General features: G+C 42.8%; 1 protein-coding gene across 1 annotated transcript in view; it reads left to right on the forward strand.

The window, feature by feature from the left end:
• The window catches only part of CC2D2B (coiled-coil and C2 domain containing 2B), a 114193-nt gene that overhangs the window by 39786 nt on the left and 48182 nt on the right, over positions 1-26225 (forward strand). Inside the window, exons 15-23 of the mRNA XM_077822854.1 lie at positions 820-960; positions 2593-2725; positions 3065-3186; positions 3729-3906; positions 6562-6712; positions 19774-19921; positions 20257-20395; positions 22871-23074; positions 24615-24619. Coding sequence (XP_077678980.1) covers positions 820-960; positions 2593-2725; positions 3065-3186; positions 3729-3906; positions 6562-6712; positions 19774-19921; positions 20257-20395; positions 22871-23074; positions 24615-24619 — 1221 coding nt within the window. The remainder of the gene's footprint in view (positions 1-819; positions 961-2592; positions 2726-3064; positions 3187-3728; positions 3907-6561; positions 6713-19773; positions 19922-20256; positions 20396-22870; positions 23075-24614; positions 24620-26225) is intronic.

A 26225-nucleotide genomic window follows, 5' to 3' on the forward strand; every position in this document is an offset into this window, starting at 1 on the left:
AGGAGCTATGGGCTCAACCTGCAAAGTACTTGGATCCATATCAGAACCTCCCCAGAATTTATGGGCCATTTGGTTCTAGAGTTTTGGTTTGAGGCCACCACTAAACAAAAATAGTTGATATTTACACAGAGGCTATTAGGCAGAAAGTAATACCACAACAAAGCAATCTTATTCTTTTAATCTCCTATGTAACACGCAAGATACTAAGCAGGCAAGTCTGACAGTTTAACAAATTTCTGCCTGAATATCTACAAACCAGAATCTCAGGGTACCTTTGTTCAGTCCTCACCTCAGTAATTATGGGTCACTGACAGAATTTTAAGGAACAAATGTAGAGAATAAGATGTGGTGTCTCATTTTCTTCTCATATTAATTAGTCACCATGTCAGACTCTTCTTTCAGATTTGTACAGTAAATCTTTTTGTATTGTAGAAAACTTGCATACTGTTCTTGCATATTTTTCTTCCCTTTCCCACTTAATGCAGTCAAAGGACCAAATTCACATTGCTGTGTGCTGTATCTGAAAAAAATCTGCTAGTGTACGTGCAAAGAATCGATCGAAAATGAATATGCAGATTTTAATAAACTATTTTAAATATAGGTTGCAGAGTAACAGCCGTGTTAGTCTGTATTCGCAAAAAGAAAAGGAGTACTTGTGGCACCTTAGAGACTAAGTCTCTAAGGTGCCACAAATACTCCTTTTATTTTAAATATAAGTGTTCTATTTAAAACTTGATTATAGACCCAGATAAAATCATTACTGTCTGATTTTGTTATCAGAGAATTAGATTATCTTTTTGTTGTATGCTTTTATTGCAGAGATACCAAGAAATTGTATGACCTAGAACACCAAAAAGATATTTCTTTAATACATAGTATGTTAAAAGTCTGGAAACAAATAAAATCTGTACGTAGACAGCAAGACTATACAAGTACACCTGTAAAATTACAGTTTCAAAAGTAAGTTTGTGTCAGAGTGTCTTTGAAATGTCTTTATCTCTGTGTAAAGGAATTATATTGAAATGGCCAATTAAAGATAGCCTACATATTACAGAGAGTGTATTTTGTATACTGTAATAACTACAAATATTTTTTCTAAAATATATACTTATAAGTATTAACATTGGTGATAATGAAAAGAAAGGAAAAGTTTAGATATTAAGTACCAAACTTTTGAACTAGAAGAGCAGTTGCGTAGTGGAATAAGCTATTCAGTCAACTGAGACTCTGTCTGCTTTCTGGGTGCTCGTCTGATCTGTTCCAGACATAAGAGGAGAGTCTCTTCCCAGCCAAGATGTAAAATTAGGAACTGTAAATTCTCAATACAATTTTTCAAAGATACTTTATAAAAATGTAGCTGGATGCAATATTTCAAATACCATCAGAGGGGCCATATACACCATTCCAGTTCTTAGGCTGGAATAGCTGTTGCTAGGGGCTGTTGGAGAGAGCTGTGTTGGAGCCTATTGACTTTCCTGTGTTGATTTGAGGTTAGGCTGGTTCTGATGCTGTCATTTGGACAGCACAGAGGCCTCCAAATGCATGATGTGCCTCCATGATATTCTGTTCTGAGCCAGATCTGGCACCTTAAGGGGTAGGATGCCTGTGAAGGACAAATATCAGTTGACACTGTCCAGTGATTGTGTTTTAGGTGTTCTGAGGGGTGGGTGGGGGGGTGTCTTTTCCATCCTGCTTTCATTGGGTCAAAGTCGAAAATGATTCTCATAGTGAAGTTGGTAGGCATTCGGAGCGGATGGCCTACCACTATAGAGAGGGTTGGGTGACTATTGGAGAGAGTGGGACCTGTTTAGTTAGCACCCAGATTTCTTGGATTTGAGGGAAGGACTGTAACCCTAAGTTCCCTAGATGAGAATTCCCACAGAGTCTGATTGTACTGGTGGTGTGTTGGGTAGATGGCCCTTCATTCTAGATGCCCTTATCTAGTGCAACTAATACTGTATTTTCTGTGTTCTGACATTTCATTAATTGAAATGGACTTTCTATTAGTACATTTAGAAAGCTGCAGTCAATCAAAACTGCATGTGTTTCATAACCAGGTTTATGTGGAATACAGTTTTGGAAAAGGACATTTATTTGGTGAGTGTAGTGTACTTATAGTGTTGTTCTTAGATCCATATTTTCCTAGCTCTCTTATAAATTAGGGTTGTGGTTAGTTAAGGTACAGCCTGAAATTTTGATTGATTATTCTCTATCAGTCCTTACAAATTTCCTATTGTAAATTTTGTAATTCTGTAATTATTTTATTGTAATGAAAATTGATTTTAAGAGGTTCAAATACAAGTATTGAGCATCAGTATCTTGAAAAGACATTAACAAAACAAAACGCATGGGTTTTGCACTTGATGTAGACATCCTCCTCCCCAAACATTCTAACTAAGGCAAATAATTACAAAATGGCTGTTTTAAATTCATAATCTTATTGATAACTTCCACTAGGTTCAAATCTGGTGTATTGTGAGGTAACACTTTGAAGTATTTGTTCTACATTGGAAGATTATAGTGTGTGATCTAACTACTATCGCTACATTTTTCTAATTATAAAATTTAAATGTTTTGTATCCATGTTTGAAGAAGGCTGACAAAGAAAAATGATGAGGATGCATATAAGGCAGGATTAGCACAAGATGCTGAAAAAGACAGTGGGCTGGAGGGAGAAGATGTCGATAACCCTGACAATATTTCACAGACCTGGGGAAAACAGAAGGTACTTACATTATGAGACAGGTTTTAAAATAATAAATATTGTGTGCCTGATCCTTCTCACATTGTTGCTAATGAGAGTTTTGTCACTCACTTTTATGAGAGCAGTGTAGTGCTCCTTGGTTTGCTAGATAAAGCATTTGCTTTAGAATTGTGGAAATCGAGGTGGTGCTGTAAATGTCCCAGATCCAGTGAAAATTTAGGCAGAGGTTTTCAAAGGGACCAAAGGAACTTAGCCATATTTTATAGAGATCTTATGATAACCAATTTGAATGTAGGAAATTAATGCTTGTGCTATAAAAAAAATGTTATAAACAGTTAAAATACTGATACTGGTTTCTAGGGATGTTTGGATTCAGCTCCTCCATTGGCGAGTTCAGCACAACTTGCAGAGATAAAGGAACCTTTTTTCATACCACATCTCACTTTGACTGCAAAAATAACAGCAATGTCGAAATGTCCCATGTAAGTTGTAATTATTAAATTGCAATACTGTATATTTATTTCTCTGCTAAGGTAGAATAATGATGATATGTATTGTTTTAATTTCACATATCCTTAGAAATTAGTGTATTGAAATTTGAAAGTAAATAGTTTCAAAATAGTTCATTTAAATTAAAAAATTACACGTTTGGTGGTTTTTTTTAAAAAAAGTAAATCTTATATTAAAATAAAATTTAACATATTAATGCCATCAACCTGCAAGGATTTATGCACATGCTTAATCTTATGCAATGAGAAGTCAATGGGACTGCTCAAGGTGTGTAAAGTTGAACACATGCATGGGTCTTTTCAGAAATGTAGGCTAAATATCTCTTTACTATGTACTCAATATTAATCTTTGATGGCAAATGTGCATGATTTGTATTCCCTTGAAATTAACCGATATGCTAAGCTTTTGTGGTTTTGTGATGCTACAGTAACTGTTGCAATTAGTCACCAGTTTGTTACTCTGAGTTTGATTATTTAGAATTAATTAAATCTGTATTCTATTTGGTAATTTGTAGGTATGAACAGAAGAGAAGAGCCAAAGTTCAGAGGCAACAGTATTTTATTAAAATATTTTACAATGAAAAACAAGTCTCTTGCACTTCAGTAGCTCCCCTACAGATGGATTTTAGAGTAATGTTTCAGCAAATTTTTAGTATTCAGTTATTAAATTGGCCCGAATCTCTTCGATTGGAGGTATAGTAACGTAATTTACTTTTGTACTTCATTTCTGTGCCATGTTTTAGGTCTGATCCCTAACTTGCATTAAAATCCACGTGAAGACTCATATTGATGGGTAGCTATAAGTCAGTTAGCCTGACACCGGTCCTGGACAAAATAATGGCAAAGCTGATAGCAGGATTCAGTCACTAAAGAATTAAAGGATGGGAATATAATTAATGTCAGTCACAGTTTTATGGGAAATAGGTCCTGTCAAACAAACCTAATATTTTTTGATGAAATTGCAACTTTGGTTGATTAAAAGTAGCTGTGTAGATGTATAATGCCTTGCAAAAGTCTGAGAACATTCCGCAATATCAATAAGGCTCATGTTAAAAGGATTCGGAATTGGCTAACTGACAGATTTCAGAAAGGGCTAATATGATTCTTGGTGATATAAACAGAGAAGTAGTGAGCAGAAGGAGGTGATTTTACCGCGGTATACTGCATTGGTGAGCCTTATCCTGGAATATTGCATCCAGTTCTAGTGTCTACATTTTTGAAAGAATGTTGAAAAATTGGAAACGGTTCAGAAAAGAGCCACAAAAATGGTTTTAGGGCTGGAAATAAGGCCTGACAGAGAGGTTCTTGAAGAGCTCAATGTCTAAGTACCTTCATGGGGAGAAAATACTGCATATTGAAGAGCTCTAATCTAAGCAGAGAAAGGCATAACAAGAACCAATAACTGGAAGCTGAAGCCCGATGGAAATTCAAAATAGATATAAGCCACACATTTTTAACAGTTAGATATTGACTAACCATTGGAACAAATTATCAAGGGAATTGGGAGATATTCCATGTCTTGATGTCTTCATATCAAGACTGGAAGCCTTTCTGGAAGATATGCGTTAGTCAAACACAATTATTGGACTCAATTCAGGGGTAGCTATATGAAATCATATGGCATGTGTTATATAGACTATATATGATCTAATGGTCATTTCTGGCATTAAAAATCTGACTAATGGAAATTGGATTGGCCCCTTAATGTTTGTGTTTTCTGTCATGTTATAGTTTATCTTTATAAAATTAACATACAAAATACTGCACCAAATTTTCAAAAACAGCTGACCAAGTTACAATTGCAGAATATATGTATGCCTGTACAAACAGGCTATTGTTTGGCAGGAACATGGCCCAGTACTTAGGATGCTAGGGACTTGTGAGATTCAAGTTCAGTTCGCTCCATTGCCATAGACTTACTGTGTGACCTTAGGCTCGAAACACTTAGTCTCTCTGTGCCTTAGTTCTTACAAATGGGTATAATAGTACCACACGGGGTGTTAAGAGAATTTTTTTAAAGATTGTGAGGTGCTTCTTTCAGAATCTTTTTGCTGGAACTTGTTCTTTTTTGACACATCATCTTAACTACAGCACAAATCAGAGGCAGAATTACAGTGAAAGACAGGGTGCCCTGGCACAGGACCCCCCAATGACAGGGAGCCCTAGAGCTGGGCAGCTGCGGGGGCAGAAGCTTGGTCCTGCCGGCTCCTGGGGCTCCTGCTGCAGGCTTCGCCCCCACCAGCAACCAATCTCCCATCTCCTCCCCTGAGCATGCCACTTTTCCCCCGTCCCTCCCAGTGCTGCCCCCACTGCCAAACAGCTGTTTGCCGGTGCTCAGGTCGCTCCAGGAGGTAGGGGGAGGAGGCAGAAAAGAGGCGGGGGTAGGACCTTGGGGAAGAGGTGGAATAGGGGTAGGGCAGAGCAAAGGCACAGCCCCCGCACTCCCCCTGCACATACCCTCCCCACCCCGCCATGAGCCGTTCAGGGCAGGGGCCTGGGAGCACCCCCACAACCCCAGCACACTCCCCCAGTCTCCTGTCCTGACTCCTGCACCCCCTCACACACACCCAGCCCCCTGCCCTCCCTGACTCCTGCACCCCCCCAAATCCGCACCCCCACCCTGAGCACCAAATGGGAGCTCCTGCACCCCCCTCACATATCCCCAGCTCTGACTCCTGCACCCCCCTTACATACTCCCAGCCCTGATTCCTGCACCCCTCTCACACACACCTTGCCCTCCCTGACTCCTGCATTCCCACCTGCACCCCTCGCACTAAACAGGAGCTGCCACAGGTAAGCACTCCACACCCCAACCCCCTGTCCTAGTCCTGAGCCCCCTCCCATACCCTAACTCCTGGCCAGACCCTGCACCCCAACCCCCCGCCTGCTCCTGCACCGTAACTTCCTCCCAGACCCTGCATCCCCAGCCCTGAGCCCCCTCCCGCACGCTATGTCCTGGCCAGACCCCACACCCCAACACTTCTTTACTTTTTTTTTTATTAAGCACTTTTATCCAAAGTGCTTTACAGTAGTTAGCTAACAGTACAAACAATATTTGGAAACATAATTATGTGGTCTGCCGAGACCCTCAGCGATTTTCAAGTGGTCTGTGGAAAAGTAAGTTAAACTACAAAAACAATCAAGGTATCTCACTTTATTTTCATTTACTTCCTATTACTTATAGGAGGAGGATGAAGAAAAAAAGAATGAAAATTGGGGGTGTGCGGGAGATCAGAGAGAATGTTCTTTTTTTTGGCTGGGTCCCAAGGAGGGGCCCTAGAAATGAAGCTGAGCACAGGGCCACACCAACTCTAAATCCGCCACTGGCACAAATTGTTTTATTTTTAGATTTGTGAATCAGCTAAAAGGACAAACGTGTTGGCCAAAATATATTTACCTATTCCTGACAATACTGTACTGAAAAGCAAAGGTGTATTGGAACAGGCGGAATTTAGCTGTGACCAGCAAGTTAAACCCATAAATGGAGAAGTGGGAAGCAGTAAGTTACTTATATGTGAAAAAGATTTGAGCCTGGCTTAGTGGTCTGTTAGGAGTATAGTGCACTGCTAGACTGAGTTCTTAAGTCTAAATTCTTTGAATGATGCTTGAAGAAGAGTTGATAGTCTCCTCACGGAGTACTGTTTGGCCTCCTTCCTCCTGACCTCTTACACCAAACCTGTGGTAATACAGTAACTCCTCACTTAAAGTCATCCCGGTTTACGTTTATGTTGTTACGTTGCTGATCAATTAGGGAACATGCTCATTTAAAGTTGGCAGCGGCCTGGTTTGTCCACTGCTTGCAGGAAGAGCAGCCCGTTGCACTTAGCTGGTGGGGGCTTGGAACCAGGGTGAACCAACAGCCCCCCTATCAGCTCCCTTATCAGCTCCCCGCTCCCTTAAATTCCCTGTGCGGCAGCCACCCAGCAGGCTATCAATTGCCAGCTGTCTCTCCCCCCACTGCCATGTGCTGCTCCTGCCCTCTGCCTTGGAGCTGCTCCGGGAGCCTCCTGCTTGCTGTACGGGGGAGGGGAGAAGAGGGGGACTAATGTTAGGGTGTCCCCCTCCTCCCTACTCCTGCTCCCCTGTGACGGTGCTGCCCGTGGGAGCCAGCTGAGGTCACTCAATCAGGGTGAACTGCAAACAGAATGGGGTAAACAAACCCCAAATGCTGGTGGATATTCCAATGCTTAGATTTACCAAGCCAGCACAAAACAGCTTCTGTAGTACCTCACTGATTACTCAGAAGTCCACATAATGCAGTTCCCTTAAAGCACCCAGCCTCAGGCCTCCATCCAGACATGCATGTCAAGCATATGATGATAAATTCTGAAAATCTTATTTAATCATATAAAAGAAAAGGTTCTCCTGATCCCAAAGGACCAAGCCCCAGACCCAGGTCCAATGATAACCTAGATGTTACGCAAAATACACACTTATAGTCAATTCTTATTAACTAAACTAAAATTTATTAAAAAAGAAAAGAGAGAGAGAGAGTGGTTGGTTAAAAGATCAATATACATAGAGACTTGAATTCAACTCTTGAGGTTCAGATACATAGCAGAGATGAGCTTATAGTTGCCAAAAGTCCTTTCAGAAATAGTCCATAGGTTATAGTCCAATGTCCATATTCAGGGTGACTCCAGTCAGTGACTCGGGTTCTCAATCCTTATGGCTTAAGGTTTCCTCCTCTTGAAACCCAAAGCAGATCTGAGATGAAGAAGGATCGTGTCCCAAGGTTTTTATACATTTCCAGCAGCCTTTTGGCCTGAGAAAACAATAGGCTTAACTTTTCTTCTCCTAAACATCATGGCAATTATTACAGGGTAATTTATCCATTAAACAGTTCAGCTACAGGTTACCACAACCTTCAAAGAGATATATTGACAATAATACAATTTCACTCAAGTGTCTTCCTAAATGTTAATACTCCTTTTTTGATCTTTGAATCAAAGCAATAGCAGTAGACAAGACTTGTTTGCTTACATCACAAGATCTGAACAAACATCTACCCTTCTATCTCTAACAATGCAGACTTGCATTTCAAAGCTCTAATCGTTTACATATCTTCCTAACCTGTCTTTAAAGTTTGGCCAGGGATCAGGTCAGTCTGTGAGTTAATTAACTCTTCCTGGCCCTGTCACCTTTCAATGAGATATTATATTATACTCATAATGTCACACCCCACTCACCCCTTCTCCATATAGAGCAGGGTGGGGACAGGACATAGAGAGCTTGCTGGCTGCAGCTACTATCTCAACTTCCTGATCTTTTTAAAGGCAATGTACTTAGAATGGTGTCAGGGTATGTCTACACTATGAAATTAGGTCAAATTTATAGAAGTCAGTTTTTTAGAAATCGTTTTTATATAGTCGATTGTGTGTGTCCCCACACAAAATGCTCTAAGTGCATTAAGTGCATTAACTCAGCGGAGTGCTTCCACAGTACCAAGGCTAGCGCTGATTTCCAGAGTGTTGCACTGTGGGTAGCTATCCCACAGTTCCCGCAGTCTCCGCCGCCCATTGGAATTCTGGGTTGAGATCCCAATTCCTGATGGGGCAAAAAACATTGTTGCAGGTGGTTCTGGGTACATGTTGTCAGGCCCGCCCTCCCTCCCTCCTTGAAAGCAACGGCAGACAATCGTTTCACGCCTTTTTTCCTGAGTTACCTGTGCAGATGCCATACCATGGCAAGCATGGAGCCTGCTCAGCTCACTGTCACCGTATGTCTCCTGGGTGCTGGCAGACATGGTACTGCATTGCTACACAGCAGCAGCAACCCATTGCCTTGTGGCAGCAGACGGTGCAATAGGCCTGATAACCATCGTCGTCATGTCCAAGGTGCTCCTGGCCGCCTTGGTAAGGTCGGTCAGGAGCGCCTGGGCAGACATGGGTGCAGGAACTAAATTAGGAGTGATTCGACCAGGTCATTCTCTTTAGTCCTGCCAGCAGTCCTATTGTACCATCTTATGGCGAGCAGGTGGGAGATGAGGATGGCTAGTAGTCCTATTGCACTGTCTGCTGCCAGCCAAAGATGTAAAAGATAGATGGAGTGGATCAAAACAAGAAATACACCAGATTTGTTTTGTATTCATTTGCTCCCCCCCCCGCCCGTGAAATCAACGGCCGACAATCGTTTTGGTGAGTTCTGTCAGGGACACCTTGAAAAGTTTAATGGAGATTCAGTCCTGTCTGAAATACCAGGGGGAGGGATAGCTCAGTGGGTTGAGCATTCGCCTGCAAAACCCAGGGTTTTGAGTTCAATCCTTGAGGGGACCATTCTGTGTGACAGTTCTTTTTCTAATTCCTTGATGTAAAGCCACCCGCTTTGTTGATTTTAATTCCCTGTAAGCCAACCCTGTAAGCCATGTCGTCAGTTGCCCCTCTCTCCGTCAGAGCAACAGCAATCATTCTGCGCCTTTTTTATGTGCTGATGCCATACCACGGCAAGCATGGAGCCCGCTCAGATCACTTTGGCAATTAGGAGCACATTAAACACCACGCGAATTATCCAGCAGTATATGCAGCAGCAGAACCTGGCAAAGCGAAACCGGGCGAGTAGGCGACGTCAGTGCGGTGACGAGAGTGATGAGGATATGGACACAGACTTCTCTCAAAGCACGGGCCCTGGCAATGTGGGAATCATGGTGCTAATGGGGCAGGTTCATGCGGTGGAATGCCGATTCTGGGCCTGGGAAACAAGCACAGTCTGGTGGGACCGCACAGTGTTGCAGGTCTGGGACGATTCCCAGTGGCTGCGAAACTTTCGCATGCATAAGGGCACTTTCATGGAACTTGCTTTCCCCTGCCCTGAGGCACAAGAATACCAAGATGAGAGCAGCCCTCACAGTTGAGAAGCGAGTGGCTTGCAATTCCAGACAGCTACCGGTCAGTTGGGAATCAATTTGGAGTGGGCAAATCTACTGTGGGGGGCTGCTGTGATGCAAGTAGCCAATGCAATCAAAGATCTGCTGATATCAAGGGTAGTGATCCTGGGAAATGTGCAGGTCATAGTGGATGGCTTTGCTGCAATGGGATTCCCTAACTGTGGTGGGGCCATAGATGGAACCCATATCCCTATCTTGGCACGGGAGCACCAATCCGGCGAGTACATAAACCGCAAGGGGTACTTTTCAATAGTGCTGAAAGCACTGGTGGATCACAAGGGACATTTCACCAACATCAGCGTGGGATTGCTGGGAAAGGTACATGACGCTCGCATCTTCAGGAACTCTGGCCTGTTTCAAAAGCTGCAGGAAGGCACTTTATTCCCAGCCCAGAAAATAACCGTTGGGGATGTTGAAATGCTTATAGTTATCCTTGGGGACTCAACCTATCCCTTAATGCCATGGCTCATGAAGCCATACACAGGCAGCCTGGACAGTAGTCAGGAGCTGTTCAACTACAGGCTGAGCAAGTGCAGAATGGTGGTAGAATGTGCATTTGGACATTTAAAAGCGCGCTGGCGCAGTTTACTGACTCAGTTAGACCTCAGCGAAACCAGTATTCCCACTGTTATTACTGCTTGCTGTGCTCTCCACAATATCTGTGAGAGTACGGGGGAGATGTTTATGGCGGGGTGGAAGGTTGAGGCAAATCGCCTGGCTGCTGGTTATGCGCAGCCAGACACCAGGGCGGTTAGAAGAGCACAGGAGGGCGCGATGCGCATCAGAGAAGCTTTGAAAACCAGTTTCATGACTGGCCAGGCTATGGTGTGAAAGTTCTGTTTGTTTCTCCTTGATGAAACCCTCCGCCACTTGGTTCACTCTACTTCCCTGTAAGCAAACCACCCTCCCCTCCTCCCTTCGATCACCGCTTGCAGAGGCAATAAAGTCATTGTTGCTTCACATTCATGCATTCTTTATTCATTCATCATACAAATAGGGGGATAACTGCCAAGATAGCCCAGGAGGGGTGGTGGAGGAGGGAAGGACAAGGCCACACAGCACTTTAAAACTTATTGAATGCCAGCCTTCTGTTTTTTGGGCAATCCTCTATGGTGGAGTGGCTGGTTGGCCGGAGGCCCCCCCCACCATGTTCTTGGGCATCTGGGTGAGGAGACTATGGAACTTGGGGAGGAGGGTGGTTGGTTACACAGGGGCTGTAGCAGCCATCTGTGCTCCTGCTGCATTTCCTGCAGCTCAACTGTACACTGGAGCATATTAATTTGATCGTCCAGCAGCCTCAGCATTGAATCCTGCCTCCTTTCATCATGCTGCTGCCGCCGCCTTTCAACATCAGCCCTCTCTTCAGCCCGCCACCTCTCCTCCCGGTCATTTTGTGCTTTCCTGCACTCTGACATTGTCTGCCTCCACGCATTTGTCTGTGCTCTGTCAGTGTGGGAGGATAGAATGAGCTCAGAGAACATTTAATCGCAAGTGTGTTTTTTTGCCTTCTAATCTTCACTAGCCTCTGGGAAGGAGAAGATCCTGTGATCCTTGAAACACATGCAGCTGGTGGAGAAAAAAAAGGGACAGTGGTATTTAAAAAGATACATTTTATAGAACAATGGGTACACTCTTTCACGGTAAACCTTGCTGTTAACATTACATACATAACACGTGCTTTCGTTACAAGATTGCATTTTGCTTCCTCCCCACCGCCTGGCTAACCCCATCCTACCTCCCCGTGGGTAACAGCGGCGAACATTTCTGTTCAGCCACAGGCAAACAGCCCAGCAGGAACAGCCACCTCTGAATGTCCCCTTCAGAAAAGCACCCTATTTCAACCAGGTGACCATGAATGATATCACTCTCCTGAGGATAACACAGAGAGAGAAAGAATGGATGTTTGAAATCCAGAAAACATACACTGCAATGCTTTGCTCTTCAATGATTTCCGACTACGTGCTACTGGCCTGGCATGGTAAAGTGCCCTACCATGGTGGACGGAATAAGGCTGCCCTCCCCAGAAACATTTTACAAAGGCTTTGGGAGTACATCCAGGAGAGCCGCAAATGCCAGGGCAAATTAATCATTAAACACTCTTGCTTTTAAGCCATGTATAGTTTTTAAAAAGGCACACTCACCAGAGGTCCCTTCTCTGCCTGGCAGGTCCGGGAGGCAGCCTTGGGTGGGTTCGGGGGGTACTGGCTCCAGGTCCAGAGTGAGAAACGGTTCCTGGCTGTCAGGAAAACCGGTTTCTCTGCTTGCTTGCTGTGAGCTATCTATAACCTCATCATCATCATCTTCCTCGTCCCCAAAACCTGCTTCAGTGTTGCCTCCATATCTGTTGAAGGGGTCAAACAACACGGTTGGGGTAGTGGTGGCTGAACCCTCTAAAATGGCATGCAGCTCATCATAGAAGCGGCATGTTTTGGGCTCTGACCCGGAGTGGCCGTTTGCCTCTCTGGTTTTCTGGTAGGCTTGCCTCAGCTCCTTAAGTTTCACATGGCACTGCTTCGGGTCCCTGTTATGGCCTCTGTCCTTCATGCCCTGGGAGATTTTGACAAATGTTTTGGCATTTTGAAAACTGGAACGGTGTTCTGATAGCACAGATTCCTCTCCCCATACAGTGATCAGATCCCGTACCTCCCATTTGGTCCATGCTGGAGCTCTTTTGTGATTCTGGGACTCCATCATGGTCACCTCTGCCGATGAGCTCTGCATGGTCACCTCTGCTGATGAGCTCTGCATGGTCACCTGCAGCTTGCCACGCTGGCCAAACAGGAAATGAGATTCAAAAGTTCGGGGTTCTTTTCCTGTCTACCTGGCCAGTGCATCTGAGTTGAGAGTGCTGTCCAGAGCACTCTGGCATAGCTCCCGGAGGCCAATACCGTCTAATTACATCCATAGTACCCCAAATTCGACCCGGCAAGGCCAATTTCAGTGTTAATCCCCTTGTTGGGGATGGAATAAGGAAATTGATTTTAAGAGCCCTTTAAGTCAAAAAAGGGGCTTTGTCATGTGGATGGGTGCAGGGTTAAATCGATTTAACGCTGCTAAATTCGACCTCAACTCCTAGTGTAGACCAGGGCTCAGTGTACTTAAAGGGGCAATGCGCATCTCTCTCTCTCACACACACAGGATGTAGTCTCTGTCTGCCATTCTGTCTCCCTTCCCTCCATTCGTGCTGCCTTGTAGAGTGTGAGGCTACATTAACAACAATGTGTTAACCCTTGAGGGGTCAGCCGAATGCTAGTTCATCATTTAGCAATAAGGCATTTCCTGGGAAATATCCCACCCTCTTCCAACCTCTGACTTCACCACCTCAACCAAGCTTCACAATCGTCATTGCTGTGCACAGTATTAAATTGTTTGTTGAAAACTTATAGTGTGTGTGTGTGTATATATATATATATATATATAGTTTTTTTTGTCTGGTGAAAAAATTTCCCTGGAACCTAAAGTTTACATTAATTCTTATGGGGAAATTGGATTTGCTTAACATCATTTTGCTTAAAGTCGCGTATTTCAGGAACATAACTACAACGTTAAGCAAGGAGTTACTGTATTTAGTATTTCTCAGAGTTGTGTCAGAGTGAAAGCACTTTGCATTACTCTAACACTTAGACCTTCCTTTGAAATGCCATTTCTGGAGCTCACTCTGCCATGACACAGACACTTGGTGGTTCCTCTTCATTTGTTCTCACAGGCAAAATGATGACCATTCACCATCCAGGGTTTTCCTGCTGTTTGATGCTTCTTTCTCTACTTATCCAGTTTGATTAATACCTCACTGAGAGAAACACATAAGAAGTTTGGCCTCTTTGAGCAGTGTCCCTATGGTTGCTCCACTTCAGGTGCACGTGCACCTCTTGAGTCCTTGATCGGAGATTTTATGTTAGCAGCATCTGTTCAGCCTGCACATGCATTCTGTGAATCCTTGTGCCATTCACTGAGGCCAGACAGGGCTGCCCGGTGAACCATTCTATGTTCCTAATCAACCATCTCAGCCTGAGACGGAGCCTTAGCATGTCTACCTTGAGCATGCCTCGTCTATCTCATATACAGTTTCTTATGGTTGGTTGTTTAGGATTAGCTTAGTGTAGTTTCATTGTTAGTAGATAGTTTATAGTTAGTTAGTTAGTTAGATATAAGTAGTAAGAAGATTGATTTGTTTCCTTTCTCTCCCTTTGGGGAGTCTTATTCTCCTGATATGGTGTGCCTGGCTTGCCTCTCCTGTTTGTTAGTGACACCCATTCCTAGTATATTTGTTTGAGGAAGTCTCACATCTCCCAGAAGTACAACTTCTGACTGGCCCTCACATCCAGGGCAAGGAAGAACAGTGTGATTAAACTGCGAACTGAGACTGTTCATGATGGAGTACTCCCTTTTACATGCTTCTGAGTCAGGTCAGGAGATCCCTCCACCCCCACTCAGCCCAGTACATCTGTCTCTGGATAGATCAAATGGCCCCTTAGCCTCAGTGCAGGTTTTCCTTAAGAAAAGGAAGGCTATGGAAACTTCAGAGAAAGCTTTGAAGAAGAGGCACTCGGACACTCTCATCATAAGGAGCTCGTTCTTAAATGGCCCCAGTCCTCTGCTAGATTCACAGTCTCAGATGCCTCGACCTCTTGGCTCAGTAGCGTAGAGGCAAAAGACTCCTCCTGTACTAGCGGGGCTGGAAAGTCCTGGAGCTCTGAAGAGAAACACATCTCTGATAGAGTTCTGGTACTGTCTACGAGGGACAAGGTGGGCATGGAGAAGCACTCCAAACAGTTATCTTCTCGCATAGCCCCACCATCAGTACCTACCCACTCAGCACCTGTGGTACCAGGCAAATCACAGTGTCGGTATATTCCCAGTCAGTGGTACAGCCTTCTTCGGTGACCAAGTTGGTACCAAATCCTTACTTAGTACCACAAGAATTAAGGGCTTGTTTATGATGGATGAACCAGAGTTCCCATTGCTCATGTGTACTGAGTGCCTCTGGGTACTTGAGACACTGATTTCCAGATTACCATTGTCTTCCGGTTCTACAGGACTCTCCATGCTTTTTCACTGTTGTCCCCCAGTTGGAGGATACTGAGGAGGATGAAGAAGACTTCTGGTTAAGTCTTTTCTATTTCTGTACATGGTGCTTCTACACATCCCAGGGCTGCTTATCAGTAGCGATTCACTAGCTCACCAGCACTATTACATAGGGAGGCTGGAATTGGACAGTCCTCTGCCCCATTCAAAACTGAGTGAGAGCAGGCAGATATCGGCCAGAGAGAGGGTGCTTGTGAGTGTCGGGTACCAACTCTATTATACTATGGTACCAGGAGTGAGGATCTTCAGACCGACCCTGATCCACAAGGGCTATGGAGAGGCAGTAAAACAACTGACGCAAAGGCAGCCACGGAAACAACAGGCAAGATTTTAACTGTTTTATTGTGTAAAGCCAGAGGCAGAGGCCAAAAGGTGTACTGAAAGGACTCTTGAATGCTCTATAGGTAAGAGAGACTGGGAGAAAAGGCCCTGACTGACAGGGGAAAGAAAAAGAGTATGCCCTGACTGAAGGAGGGCAGAAAAGGACCAAGGGAAGAACCACTGCCCCAATCCTGTCTGAAAGGGGAGGTGTATAATGGGGTGGACTAGGTATAAGGGCCCCCTGCTGGAGGCCTCATAGCCCTGCCTTACCCCGCCCCAGAAAAGAACAGAGGAGAAGTCCTCCTGGCAGCCTAGAGTGGCTGCAGAGGAAGCAGCCAACCAGAGAGGCTTCTAGAGCAACCAGTCAGGGGCCAGAAGGGCCATGTAAAAGGAAGCAGCAGAAGCAGAGCAGTCAGTTCGTAGAATCATAGAATATCAGGATTGGAAGGGACCTCAGGAGGTCATCTAGTCCAACCTCCTGCTTCAGTTGTTGCCTGAAGCTTGAAGAAGGAGGCCTGGGTGCCTGGCTGGCTGGAAGAGCAACTGGACCACGGACAGGTCAATGCAGGCAGGCTGAGCCCAGGGGATTGAGTCCAGAACCTAGCCAGACCAGGCGATTATACCGTGATGGGGCCCTGCTGGTCTAGTTGAAGACTGAGGCCAGGTGAGGGCTGCCAAGAGGACACCAACTGAGGGTATCAAGATGGGCTCCTGTTGGGCTGTTAAAGAATGCAGTGCTTCCAGGAAGGAAGCCTTGGTGCTATTGCCCCATACCAGGGCTGTGAGCAAGAACTGTAGACTATATACACGGAAGGGGGGAATAGTGTGTCTGCCGAGTCACCGAAGACAGGCCGAAAGAACAAAAGGCTGAGGGGGGGGTGAGGGCACTCGCAAGAGGCAGGTGCCACCCCATTGTAAGAACAGAAAAAGCTCAGACCTGACCAAAAGGGGGTTCCCGTGAGAGGTGGGTTCCGCCCCATTCAAAACAGAGTGATTGCAGGCATATATCGGCCAGAAAGGGGTGCTCACAAGAGGCAGGTGCCGATGCCATTACAGCATCATACAGGTTATAACATCAAGCTATAACCACTTTATGTCCCTCCCTCTCTTTCCCTGTCCCTCTTCAGGGACCTTTCTCACAAGCTTTTATTGAAACAAGAACTGGACTCTCTCCTTCAATTAGGAGCAATAGAGCTAGTCCCACTCCTCACAAATGGAAAGGGTGTTACTCAAAGTATTTCCTTGTGCCAAAAGAGGATGGAGACCAACATTGGATCTAAAACTACTAAGCAAATGTGTAAAGCCTCCAAAGTTCAAGATGGTGACTCTGGCAGCTATAATTCCTTCACTAGAGGAAGTAAATTTTGTTTTTGACCCTTGACCTACAAGATGCGTATTTCCATATAGTGTTACAGCCATCACACGTTAAATACCTATGTTTTACTATAGGCCAGAATCATTTTCAATAGTGAATTCTTCCATCCAGCCTTTCTTTGGCCACAAGGGTATTCTCAAAGGTCCTGGCAATAGTGACTGCTTACCTCTGATGAGAAGCAATTCTAGTCTTCGTGTACCTCAGTGACTAGCTAGTCAAAACCAATCCTACAAGGCAATGCTGTCTTCCACTCAAACAGCTCTTTTTTCAAGGAATGGGGTCTCCAGATAAATGTATAAAAAAATCCATATTAACCCTCATACAAAAAATACTGCTAATACGGGTTTTCTTTGATTTGTTGGCAGCCAGGGCCTACCTTCCCATGGACAGATTCATAACTTTGTCAGGTCTGGTCAGGGTTACGCAGGGAAGTCCTCAAACTACAATAAGAAACTCTTGGGACACATGGCAGCTTGTACCTTTGGGACCGATCATGCAAGGCTATGCCTCTGCTGCTTCCAGGGCTGGCTTAGAATGATCTATTCACCAGCCAGAGATACTCTGGACAGGCAGATCAAGTTTCCTCTCCAGGTGAGGAACTCCCTAGCCTGGTGGAAAAATCAACTCAATGGCAGTGCAGTCATTCCTTTCATTCAGCCAACTCCAGCTTTAACTGACAATGGATACATCACTTTTGTGAAGAGGAGTTCACCTCAATGCCCTCATGACTCAGGGCAGATGGACACCTTTGGAAACCAGTTTCCACCTCAACGTGTTGGAACTTAGGGCAGTCAGGAATGCCTGCTTTCATTTCCTACCCCTCATTGGGGCAAATAAATTAGGGTCATGACAGAAATGTGGAAATCAACAAGCAAGGAGAAGGAAGATCTCCCTCCCTGTGCCCCAAAGCTATGAAACTGTAGAACTGGTGTATAGCCATCAGATCCAAATTTCAGCTATCTACCTCCCAGGTATACAAAACACCACAACCAGGACTGCAAATGGGAGTTAGACTCTCAGATTCTCCACAGAATATTCCAAAGGTGGGAACTTTCAGAGATGGATCTCTTTATCACCTCCAGGACCAAGAAGTGTCTTCCGTTCTGCTCACGAGGAAGTCAGGGCCACCACTCTTTGGGAGACATCTTTCTCCTGTCTTGGACAAAAGGTCTGTTCTATGAGTTTCCTCCAGCACCGTTAACACCAACACTTGTGATGAATAAGATCAGACAGAACAAATCCAGGGTTATCCTTCTAGTACTGACCTGGCTGAGACAGGCTTGGTACCCTTACCTTCTTCAGCTATGTGTCCAACTGCCGTTCAAGCTTCTGACCATTACTCATTTCCTCTCCCAGGATGTGGGTTATGTGCTTCACTCTGGCCTAAGGGTTCTTTTGTCTCAGGGTGTGGTTCCTCAATGGTTTGTAAGGTTATAATCCTCCTGTTCTGCAGAAGTGCAAGAGATACACTGAACAGTAGAAAGGAGTCAATCCAAATTACTTACCTGCAGAAATGGAAGAGATTCTTCCACTGGTGTGTTTCCATTGCCATCTTGTGCCTGAATCTGTGTTACTGTCAGTTATCCCGGAAAACCTGTTGGATCTAAAGAAGTCGGAGTTATCAGTTATCTTGATTAATATCCACTTGGCTGCAATGTCAGCCTTTCATCCTCTAGTTGATGGGTTCTTCATATTTGCTCACCCTGTGTCATTAATGGAATGGGGAATCTGCCCCCAGGTTAGGGACCCCACTCTGACTTCTGACCCTAACCTGGTACTTAAATACCTCATGAGACCTCCATTTGAACCAATATCAACCTGCTCTCTGCTCCATTTATCTGTGAAGACGCCCTTTTTACTAGCTATCATTTTGGCCTATAGGGTTGGGAGGATTGGGGCCTGGATGGCAGATCCTCTTCTTTGTGGTGTTCTTCATGGAAAAGTCTCTTTATGCCCACACCCTAAATTCTTACCTAAGGTTCTATCAGAGTTTAATCTTAACCAGTCCATTCATCTACCAGTGTTTTTTCCAAAACTGCATAAGGCCCTACAGGAGACCCGTTTTCATACCTTAGATGTTAGAAAGACACTGGCTTTCTACCTTGGTAGAACCAAACATTTTCAAAAGATACCTACACTCTTCATTTCATCCCAGCTAAATCTAAGGGGTCCTGAGAAGTTTGACTGGGATGGCTAACAGACTGGGGTGACAGGAATCTGTGACTCAGTTTAGCACCAGCAAATCTCTCTCTTGCTGAGGAAGGGGGTGGTAACAAGGGTAACCCACAGTCCTGGGCACACTGAGAAAGTATAACACAATGGTTTTGCCATTTTCATTTCAAGTTTTTGTGACTGGCCTAGTGAGCCATGGTTCTGAGGAAGGAGCTACGCTCTGACTCAGAATCTGGACACCAAGTCCAAGAACCAATAAAGAAGGTCTCATAAAGATTAGGACTAGGCATGTTTTTTCAGAATTCCCTCCCACTCAATTCCTCACTCCAGCAGATCACAAACTACCTGTCAGAAATTTTTGCTAGATCTGCTAAGGAACTGTACATACTCCGGAAGATCTGGAGGATGAATGGCTCTCCTCCTTTAGGCCCCAGATCAAGAAAGCATCCTGATTCAGGAAAGTACTGAATTCACTTAAGTACGTGCTTATATCCTAAAGAAGTCTTGGGATGTGGGTGTGAAAAACTAGTCACTGGGGTGTGGAAGATGTATAAATTAAGATGGGTAGACCTTTAACAAGAAATGGCAGGGTTGAAGGATCTGTGTACTTGGGTTCATTTTTCTGAAGATCTCAACTTTCAAAAGCTTGGGAAAAGCTGAACTAGATGGAAATTTAAATTTAATTATACTGATTAATTTTTTTCCAACAACTTTTAATTTACAGATGTACCTTTTCTTCTGGATGAAAATGAAACTGAAGAGGTGTGTCTGTTGACATCAGGAAAACTAATGTATTCCTTATCCTGGGCAGTCGATGAGGGAGGAATTCTGTTAGCCCCTGAATCTCAGAAAATAATCTCTGCTTGTTACAGGTAATAATAAATCTTATATTTCTATAAGATTGCCACGGTTTTCACTAAATAGCATCTCATGTTTAATACTATGGGAAAAGTTATGCTAAAATATCATTTGCTTTATGGCAAGGTGTTCTGTATAATGCTAATTTACTGTACAGCACAGTTAACCTATTTTCTGCAGATTTCTTGGGTGTTTCAATCTCTATATTTCTTGTAGTCATGACTTAGAATAAGACTGAACCTGATGATGTCTGTGAGAATTGGCAATGTTTGCTAAACCATTGTGTGTATTATAGTATATAGGAGCTAATGTATGACAAAATAAGTGAAAGTCTTGCATTCCTTTTTAGTGTGCCAAGAAACATAAATGCAGAAATAGCTACTGGACTCCTGTGGTTCACTGACCAACAGAAACTTACTGAATGGGCCAAAGAAGTCAAGATTGATCCTAATGACCCTGAGTATTCAGATTTGATGGAATTCATTATGGTAATGTTTAGCAGAGTTCAGTATTAGGAATTTGTAATAATTTATAATTGCTTCTAGAAGAAAATATGTATTGAGTCTAACATGACAGGAGTTAGGGAATTTCTAGATATTGACTACTAAAACATTTTTCACAGGAGATCTTTGGCTCCAAGGTTATAAATAATATGGGACTGAACTGTAAGACTACTTCTGATCAAGATTTCTGAAGATGCCAAAAGAAGTGGGAGCAAAGCTGAATAATTTATGTATTTACTTGGAGCAACAAGATGAAATTGTTGCTCGCTAATTATAAGTGAGCCTATTTTTGTTGTAGATTCTACTTGAATCAGATAGTTACCCCCTCTCCTTTTCTTCCTCTCATATCCTTTTCCCTTTCCCTAACTTTGGTCACTTGCTCTGAACTCTTTCTGGTCATTCTTCCTTCTGGTGTCATACCACACTATGAATCTTACCCCATTGTTTACATGAACTGCAGCAGACTTAGATCATCAATCTTTGATTCTATTAAAACAAATTATGGTGAAGCCCAGGAGAGCAAATTAATAAAACAATTTGCAGTCATCTTGTGTCATGAATTTTATTCTTTGTTTCTGTTTCAAGTCTTGTCATTTCAGTACATCATTTAGAGATAGGAAGCACAAAATCTGTGGAAGGATTAGGGGTGAGGAAAACACACTGATAGGGGGAGCCTCACAGGGTTTTCCCTACTTCATTCACTCTGTGGATCTCAAGGATTCAGAAGGAAGTTAACTTTATGCATGGAAACAGGAGCTGTCCTACTAGAGAGACACTGCTGTTGGTTAGGTCAGTGCTACTCAAAGTGGTGGTCCGTGGACTGGTGCCGGTCCGCGAGCCATCAGCTGCTGGTCTGTGCGCACATTGGAAAAAAAAATTGCCGGTCCCCCACATCAGATAGCTTGAGAAGCACTGGGTTAGGTAATCCTACAGCTGCTCAGTAGTAGTTGTAGAGATTAACCAGGTGGTGGTCAAAAGTGGTGCAATGATAATAGCTGAAAATTACTGGGGATCTGTGGACTTATTCTAGAGTCCATGTAATGACTTCTGATCACTGTCTGAACAGCTGACTTCACTGTGCAATTTGGGGAATTTTTCAAAAGTGAGAAGAGGCTTCACTGCTACAAACTCTAGTCTAATTTTCATTTTAAAGTTTTTTAAAGGCTAAGGGTTGTCTCCCTTGATCCCTTTGTAGATACTGAGTAGACTGCTTCAAAGGTGGTCATTTTAGACTCTGTTTCTCTGTGTAATATTTTACAAAATATACTTCTAGCAAAGCATCTAGGGCAAACAGAAAAAAATATTTATCATCTTACACTAGTAATGGGCTACATACAAAGAGAAAATGAGAATTGAACTAGGGTTGAAAGAATAACAAAAAAACTGCTAAACATACCAATGCTTAAGCATATTCAAGAATAAGTCTGAAATGATGCTGAGATATAAATAACTATGAATGAGCCCAATCCAAAGACCACTGAAGTCAATGATAGTCTTTCCGGCGACTTCACTGAGTTTTGTATTAGGTCCTATGTCCTTAACTATAATCTCAGACAAGATTTCTTTTACCTACAAATTTGGTCTTGAGAAATTGGAGATGTATAACCTCTTAGTGGCTACAGTAATCAAAACCACAGCCTAATCCGGCTGTGAGGGACAGCTGAATCTTACAACTAACTACTCGATCCCTTCAATCCACTCACCAGACCAGTCTGGGGCTGTGATTCCACTCCAAATCAAACCTTTACTCAGGTAAACTTAGTTTACATTTTATACTCCCAGGAAGATTTATGGAATCTGTTTCCTACTAATTTTCCTTGGCTAGTGGCCTGTGACCAGTGCAACATTCCATGGCATCTGCCCATTACACCTGCTCACATTATACCAAAAGAGAATGATAAAGCTTATTAAATTGATTTTATTCATTTACAAAGGCAATAAGCTAAACTTTACTCTCTTATACCCATGTAACTTCACTGGAATAAGTAGGATTTCACAGGTGAAAGAGAGAGCAGAATTTGGTGAAGTATTTTAAGAAACATCTTCATTAGAATTTCCTAGGCCAATGGATGTATACAGAGATAGTACAGGTTAGTCAGTCATTTAATTTCTGTGATATAGAAAAATGATAGGTGGATTTTTAAAGAAAAAGAACAAATAAAAATACCATACAAACTCAAATGTCAGTTTCTCCTTAAACTTAATACCAATAGAAAAAATGTGGGCATTTGTTTACATCACACAACTATGCTGAAGAGAAGCCCCAAATAATAGCGATGGTATTGCAGGTCATACTGAGATGTATTGTTAGAAATATGGGAAGTTTGCTTAGAACCTGTTGGTTCTTTGCTTGGCTCAAGCCAGTACAGTTTCACTTTATAAAAACAAATAGCAAATTTTATTAGTCATCACCCAAAAAGTTTAAAAATATTTGAACCTTGCTTTTACTTTCTCTAACAGTATTCAAGATCCAAGGAACAAACTGTGTCAAAATATTTTCGTCTTGAACAGCTGCAAGAAGAGTTTAACTTTGTTACTGAAGAAGAGATTAAAAAGTGTAAACGTTTCCAGCTGTTGCAGCTTAGGAACTCAGAGCAGTTCGATTTCTGCCATTTTCAGCAAATACCACTGTATGATAGAGAGATACCAGATGCAGTCACCCAGGTATTTAATGTTTCCACTGTGATCCTTGTTTCATGTTATATATGACAATCTGAGTTTAATATTAATCTTTGATTTCTCACAGTAGTTGAATTCAACTTTCCTCTTCCTATTTGATTTCTATGTGCAGCAAGGACAAGTGTAATCTTTTACATTATCATGATTTAATGCCTAAAAGCCAGATTCCAATGTCCTTATTCATGTTGAATAGCACTTCATTACTCAAGTAGTCCTTGTTGAGTTCAATGATGTAAAGTGCTAGTCAGAGTAATGTGACCCTGAAATGTTAACACAATAAATTGGACAACGTTGCTTTAGTCTCTAGGAAATAATTGCTTTTTGTGACCTTAACCCAAGCATAGATTCTTCTAGTGCTGCTAAGAAAAAATGAGGGCAAACATAGACACTTCTTGGGGTCCTGTTATATTAGCTATCTCTGAATGCTCCTTGATTACATTTTTTTAAATAAAAATATCCGGGGATGTCTTTTGTCCCCTCTAGCTCTTTCTGATACCAAATGAGTTCTAGGCAGTGTTGGTAATTCTCCTTTAATACAACTGCCTTGGCTGGGATGATTTAGTTGGGGTTGGTCCTACTTTGAGCAGGGGGTTGGACTAGATGACCTCCTGAGGTCTCTTCCAACCCTAATCTTCTGATTCTATGAACTGCCTGTTTTGTCCTGTGGTCCTTCTTTGAGCATCAGTATTCTCTCTAGGATGCACGTGTAAGTATGCATAACATAGATAAAATGCAACATGCAGTAAAGACAGTGGCCACAGAATGGGAACTTTGGAACAGTATTTCCTGTGCTCCCACAAGTATCGTTAATATCAGGAAGTGTTGGCATTATTTGCTGATGATATTCAGCTGTTTATATCTTTTGACATCTTTAATGACTTCTCCATGTTGAGCCTCTCTGCATGCTCTCACAAAGTAAACTTGTGGCTTCATCTTCATTTTCTTCAGCTAAATATCTCAGGAAATACAGCCAGAGGAAAATCCTGCAGCGTCACTCCATCTCCTCTGTCTTCCTTCTTGACTCAGACATTCCATTTGCCTCCTTTTCACTATTTCAACTTCACCTTGGCTGAAATCCTCCTCCATGCTTTCATCTTGTCTCATCTTGATTAGCTATGGCCTCCCCAAGTTCCAGCTCTCCAAACTGCAAAATATTTTGGTTCATTTTCTTAAACATATAGAGAATCATGTTTTCCTCTCAAATTTCTCCACTGGCTCCCTAGTTCATTGCAGTATTCATTTCAGAAATGCTCTACTTATTTTAAAAACCCTCCATAGACTGTCTCCAACTACCACCAGCTTTTTCTTTGTCTTTTTACACAACCTCACAACTGGTGGTTCAAGCACTTTTTCTTTCCCTACTTCTCTTCCTTTGCCCTCTGCTCAATTTGCATCAGTTTTTTTCTCAGTGTTATCACACAGTCTCACTACTTTTAGTTCCAACACATTTTCCCCTGTAGTTCCTGTTTTCATAAAACTGCTTTGCTGTATCTCTGCACCTCTTTGACTCTCCTTTTGTTTTCAGGTCATGTATGGGGAAACACATATTTCTCCTCTTGCCTTTACATTTTAATTTCTCTTTCCCTCTGTTGTTGTTGTTGTTGTTGTTAGTTACAACTTTGTGAACTGTTTAGGGATACGCTTTGAGAGAATCCAGCAAAGATGTCATATTCTGGAACTTCTGTTAATTTCATCATAGTTTTTAAAAAGTTTAAATGCCTCTCTTCATTTTCTTTAAAATTTTTTGTAAAGATCAGTATATGATCCAGGAAAATTACCTAATTCTATATTCAGGAATATGAAAGCCAATTAGAGAAGGATATATCAATGACAGATGTGGATCCTATTACTGCACAAAGGATTAGGTCTGCCAACTTTATAAGGAAGGTATGACAAATATTGACATGACTGTACTGTCTATGAGAAAAATGACCAACTTTTTCTTTTCAGAATCTGTAATGTGAATGTAATACTTATTACAGTGTTGCATTGAAATATACTAGAAAATGAATAACAGTAGAATGTGCAGCAGCAGTCCAAACTTCATCACTAATGAGCCTAAAACCTTTTCTGAAGAGATGACTTCTGGAGCTGAGGCTCTATATCCATACAATCCTTGGCTTCCAGACTTTAAATAAGGGAGTCGTTTGTGATGGTGTTTTTGGTGAGCTGGACACCTTGTCCTCAATTGGACTGATACCACCAATTAATTTTGTATAGAATACTGAATAGCTATCAGATGGTGATGACTTCTGGTTCCTACCAGCCAGCACTGGAATTCAGGTGATGACCTAGACCTGAGGGGCACCATGTTCCATTACCAATGTCTGTCACTGCACTGTATGCACCAGCCGCAGAGTGACAATAACTAGGGCCCAGACCAAGGGCTCATGCCTGTAAGATGCTCAGTACTTCCTGTGGCGTGTTGAGTCCTTTTAACTCTTATTGAAGTAATAGCACCTCAGCATCTTCAGAAGTAGAATTTAAGAAATTGATATTTTAGTAAATTACTCTGTTGCTGCCATACACAAAGTCCAGTAGTGGTGAGCAAATATAAGTAATGGAGGCAGGGATACACTAGAGAAGGTGGAGCGGGTTTTGAATCTTTTCTTCTCAGCTGGTTGTAATGGGAGTTTGTTTCATGACACTTTTGACTTTTTTGAAGATAAGGGGCAAGGATTTCTCCTCTGTTGCCCCAAGGGCACTTTATCAGTGTCCAGACAAATTACTCACCCTGAGTGTGGGGAGACATTTTCTGTCCATTAGAATTACCATGTACGTTAATTCTGTGGGTGAAATTTTGTGTTGCAGATCTAAGAGATGCAGCACAAATCTCTCAAGACAGGTTGTGGGAGGAAAGTGTCTTAATGCCACCTTTGCAGATTCCAGTCTGCTGCGGGGGCCAAAATGATCCCCAGCATAACTAAGGAAGTCTGGGGAAGCTGTCTAATTTATCGTGGCTTCTTCAGGCTGCCACATGGTTTGCAACATAAGGCAGAACAGCAACAGAGATATCTGTGATGTCTACACTACCTCACTTCCCCTCCGTCCAATCTGCGACCTATTTGCTGGGGCTTGCAGTAGTGGACTTGCAAGGCAGTGTAAACTGCTTTAGAAGAATTCTGAACTGGGGGAA

Source organism: Eretmochelys imbricata, chromosome 7 (assembly GCF_965152235.1).
Source record: "Eretmochelys imbricata isolate rEreImb1 chromosome 7, rEreImb1.hap1, whole genome shotgun sequence".
Taxonomy (NCBI): Eukaryota; Metazoa; Chordata; order Testudines; family Cheloniidae; genus Eretmochelys; species Eretmochelys imbricata.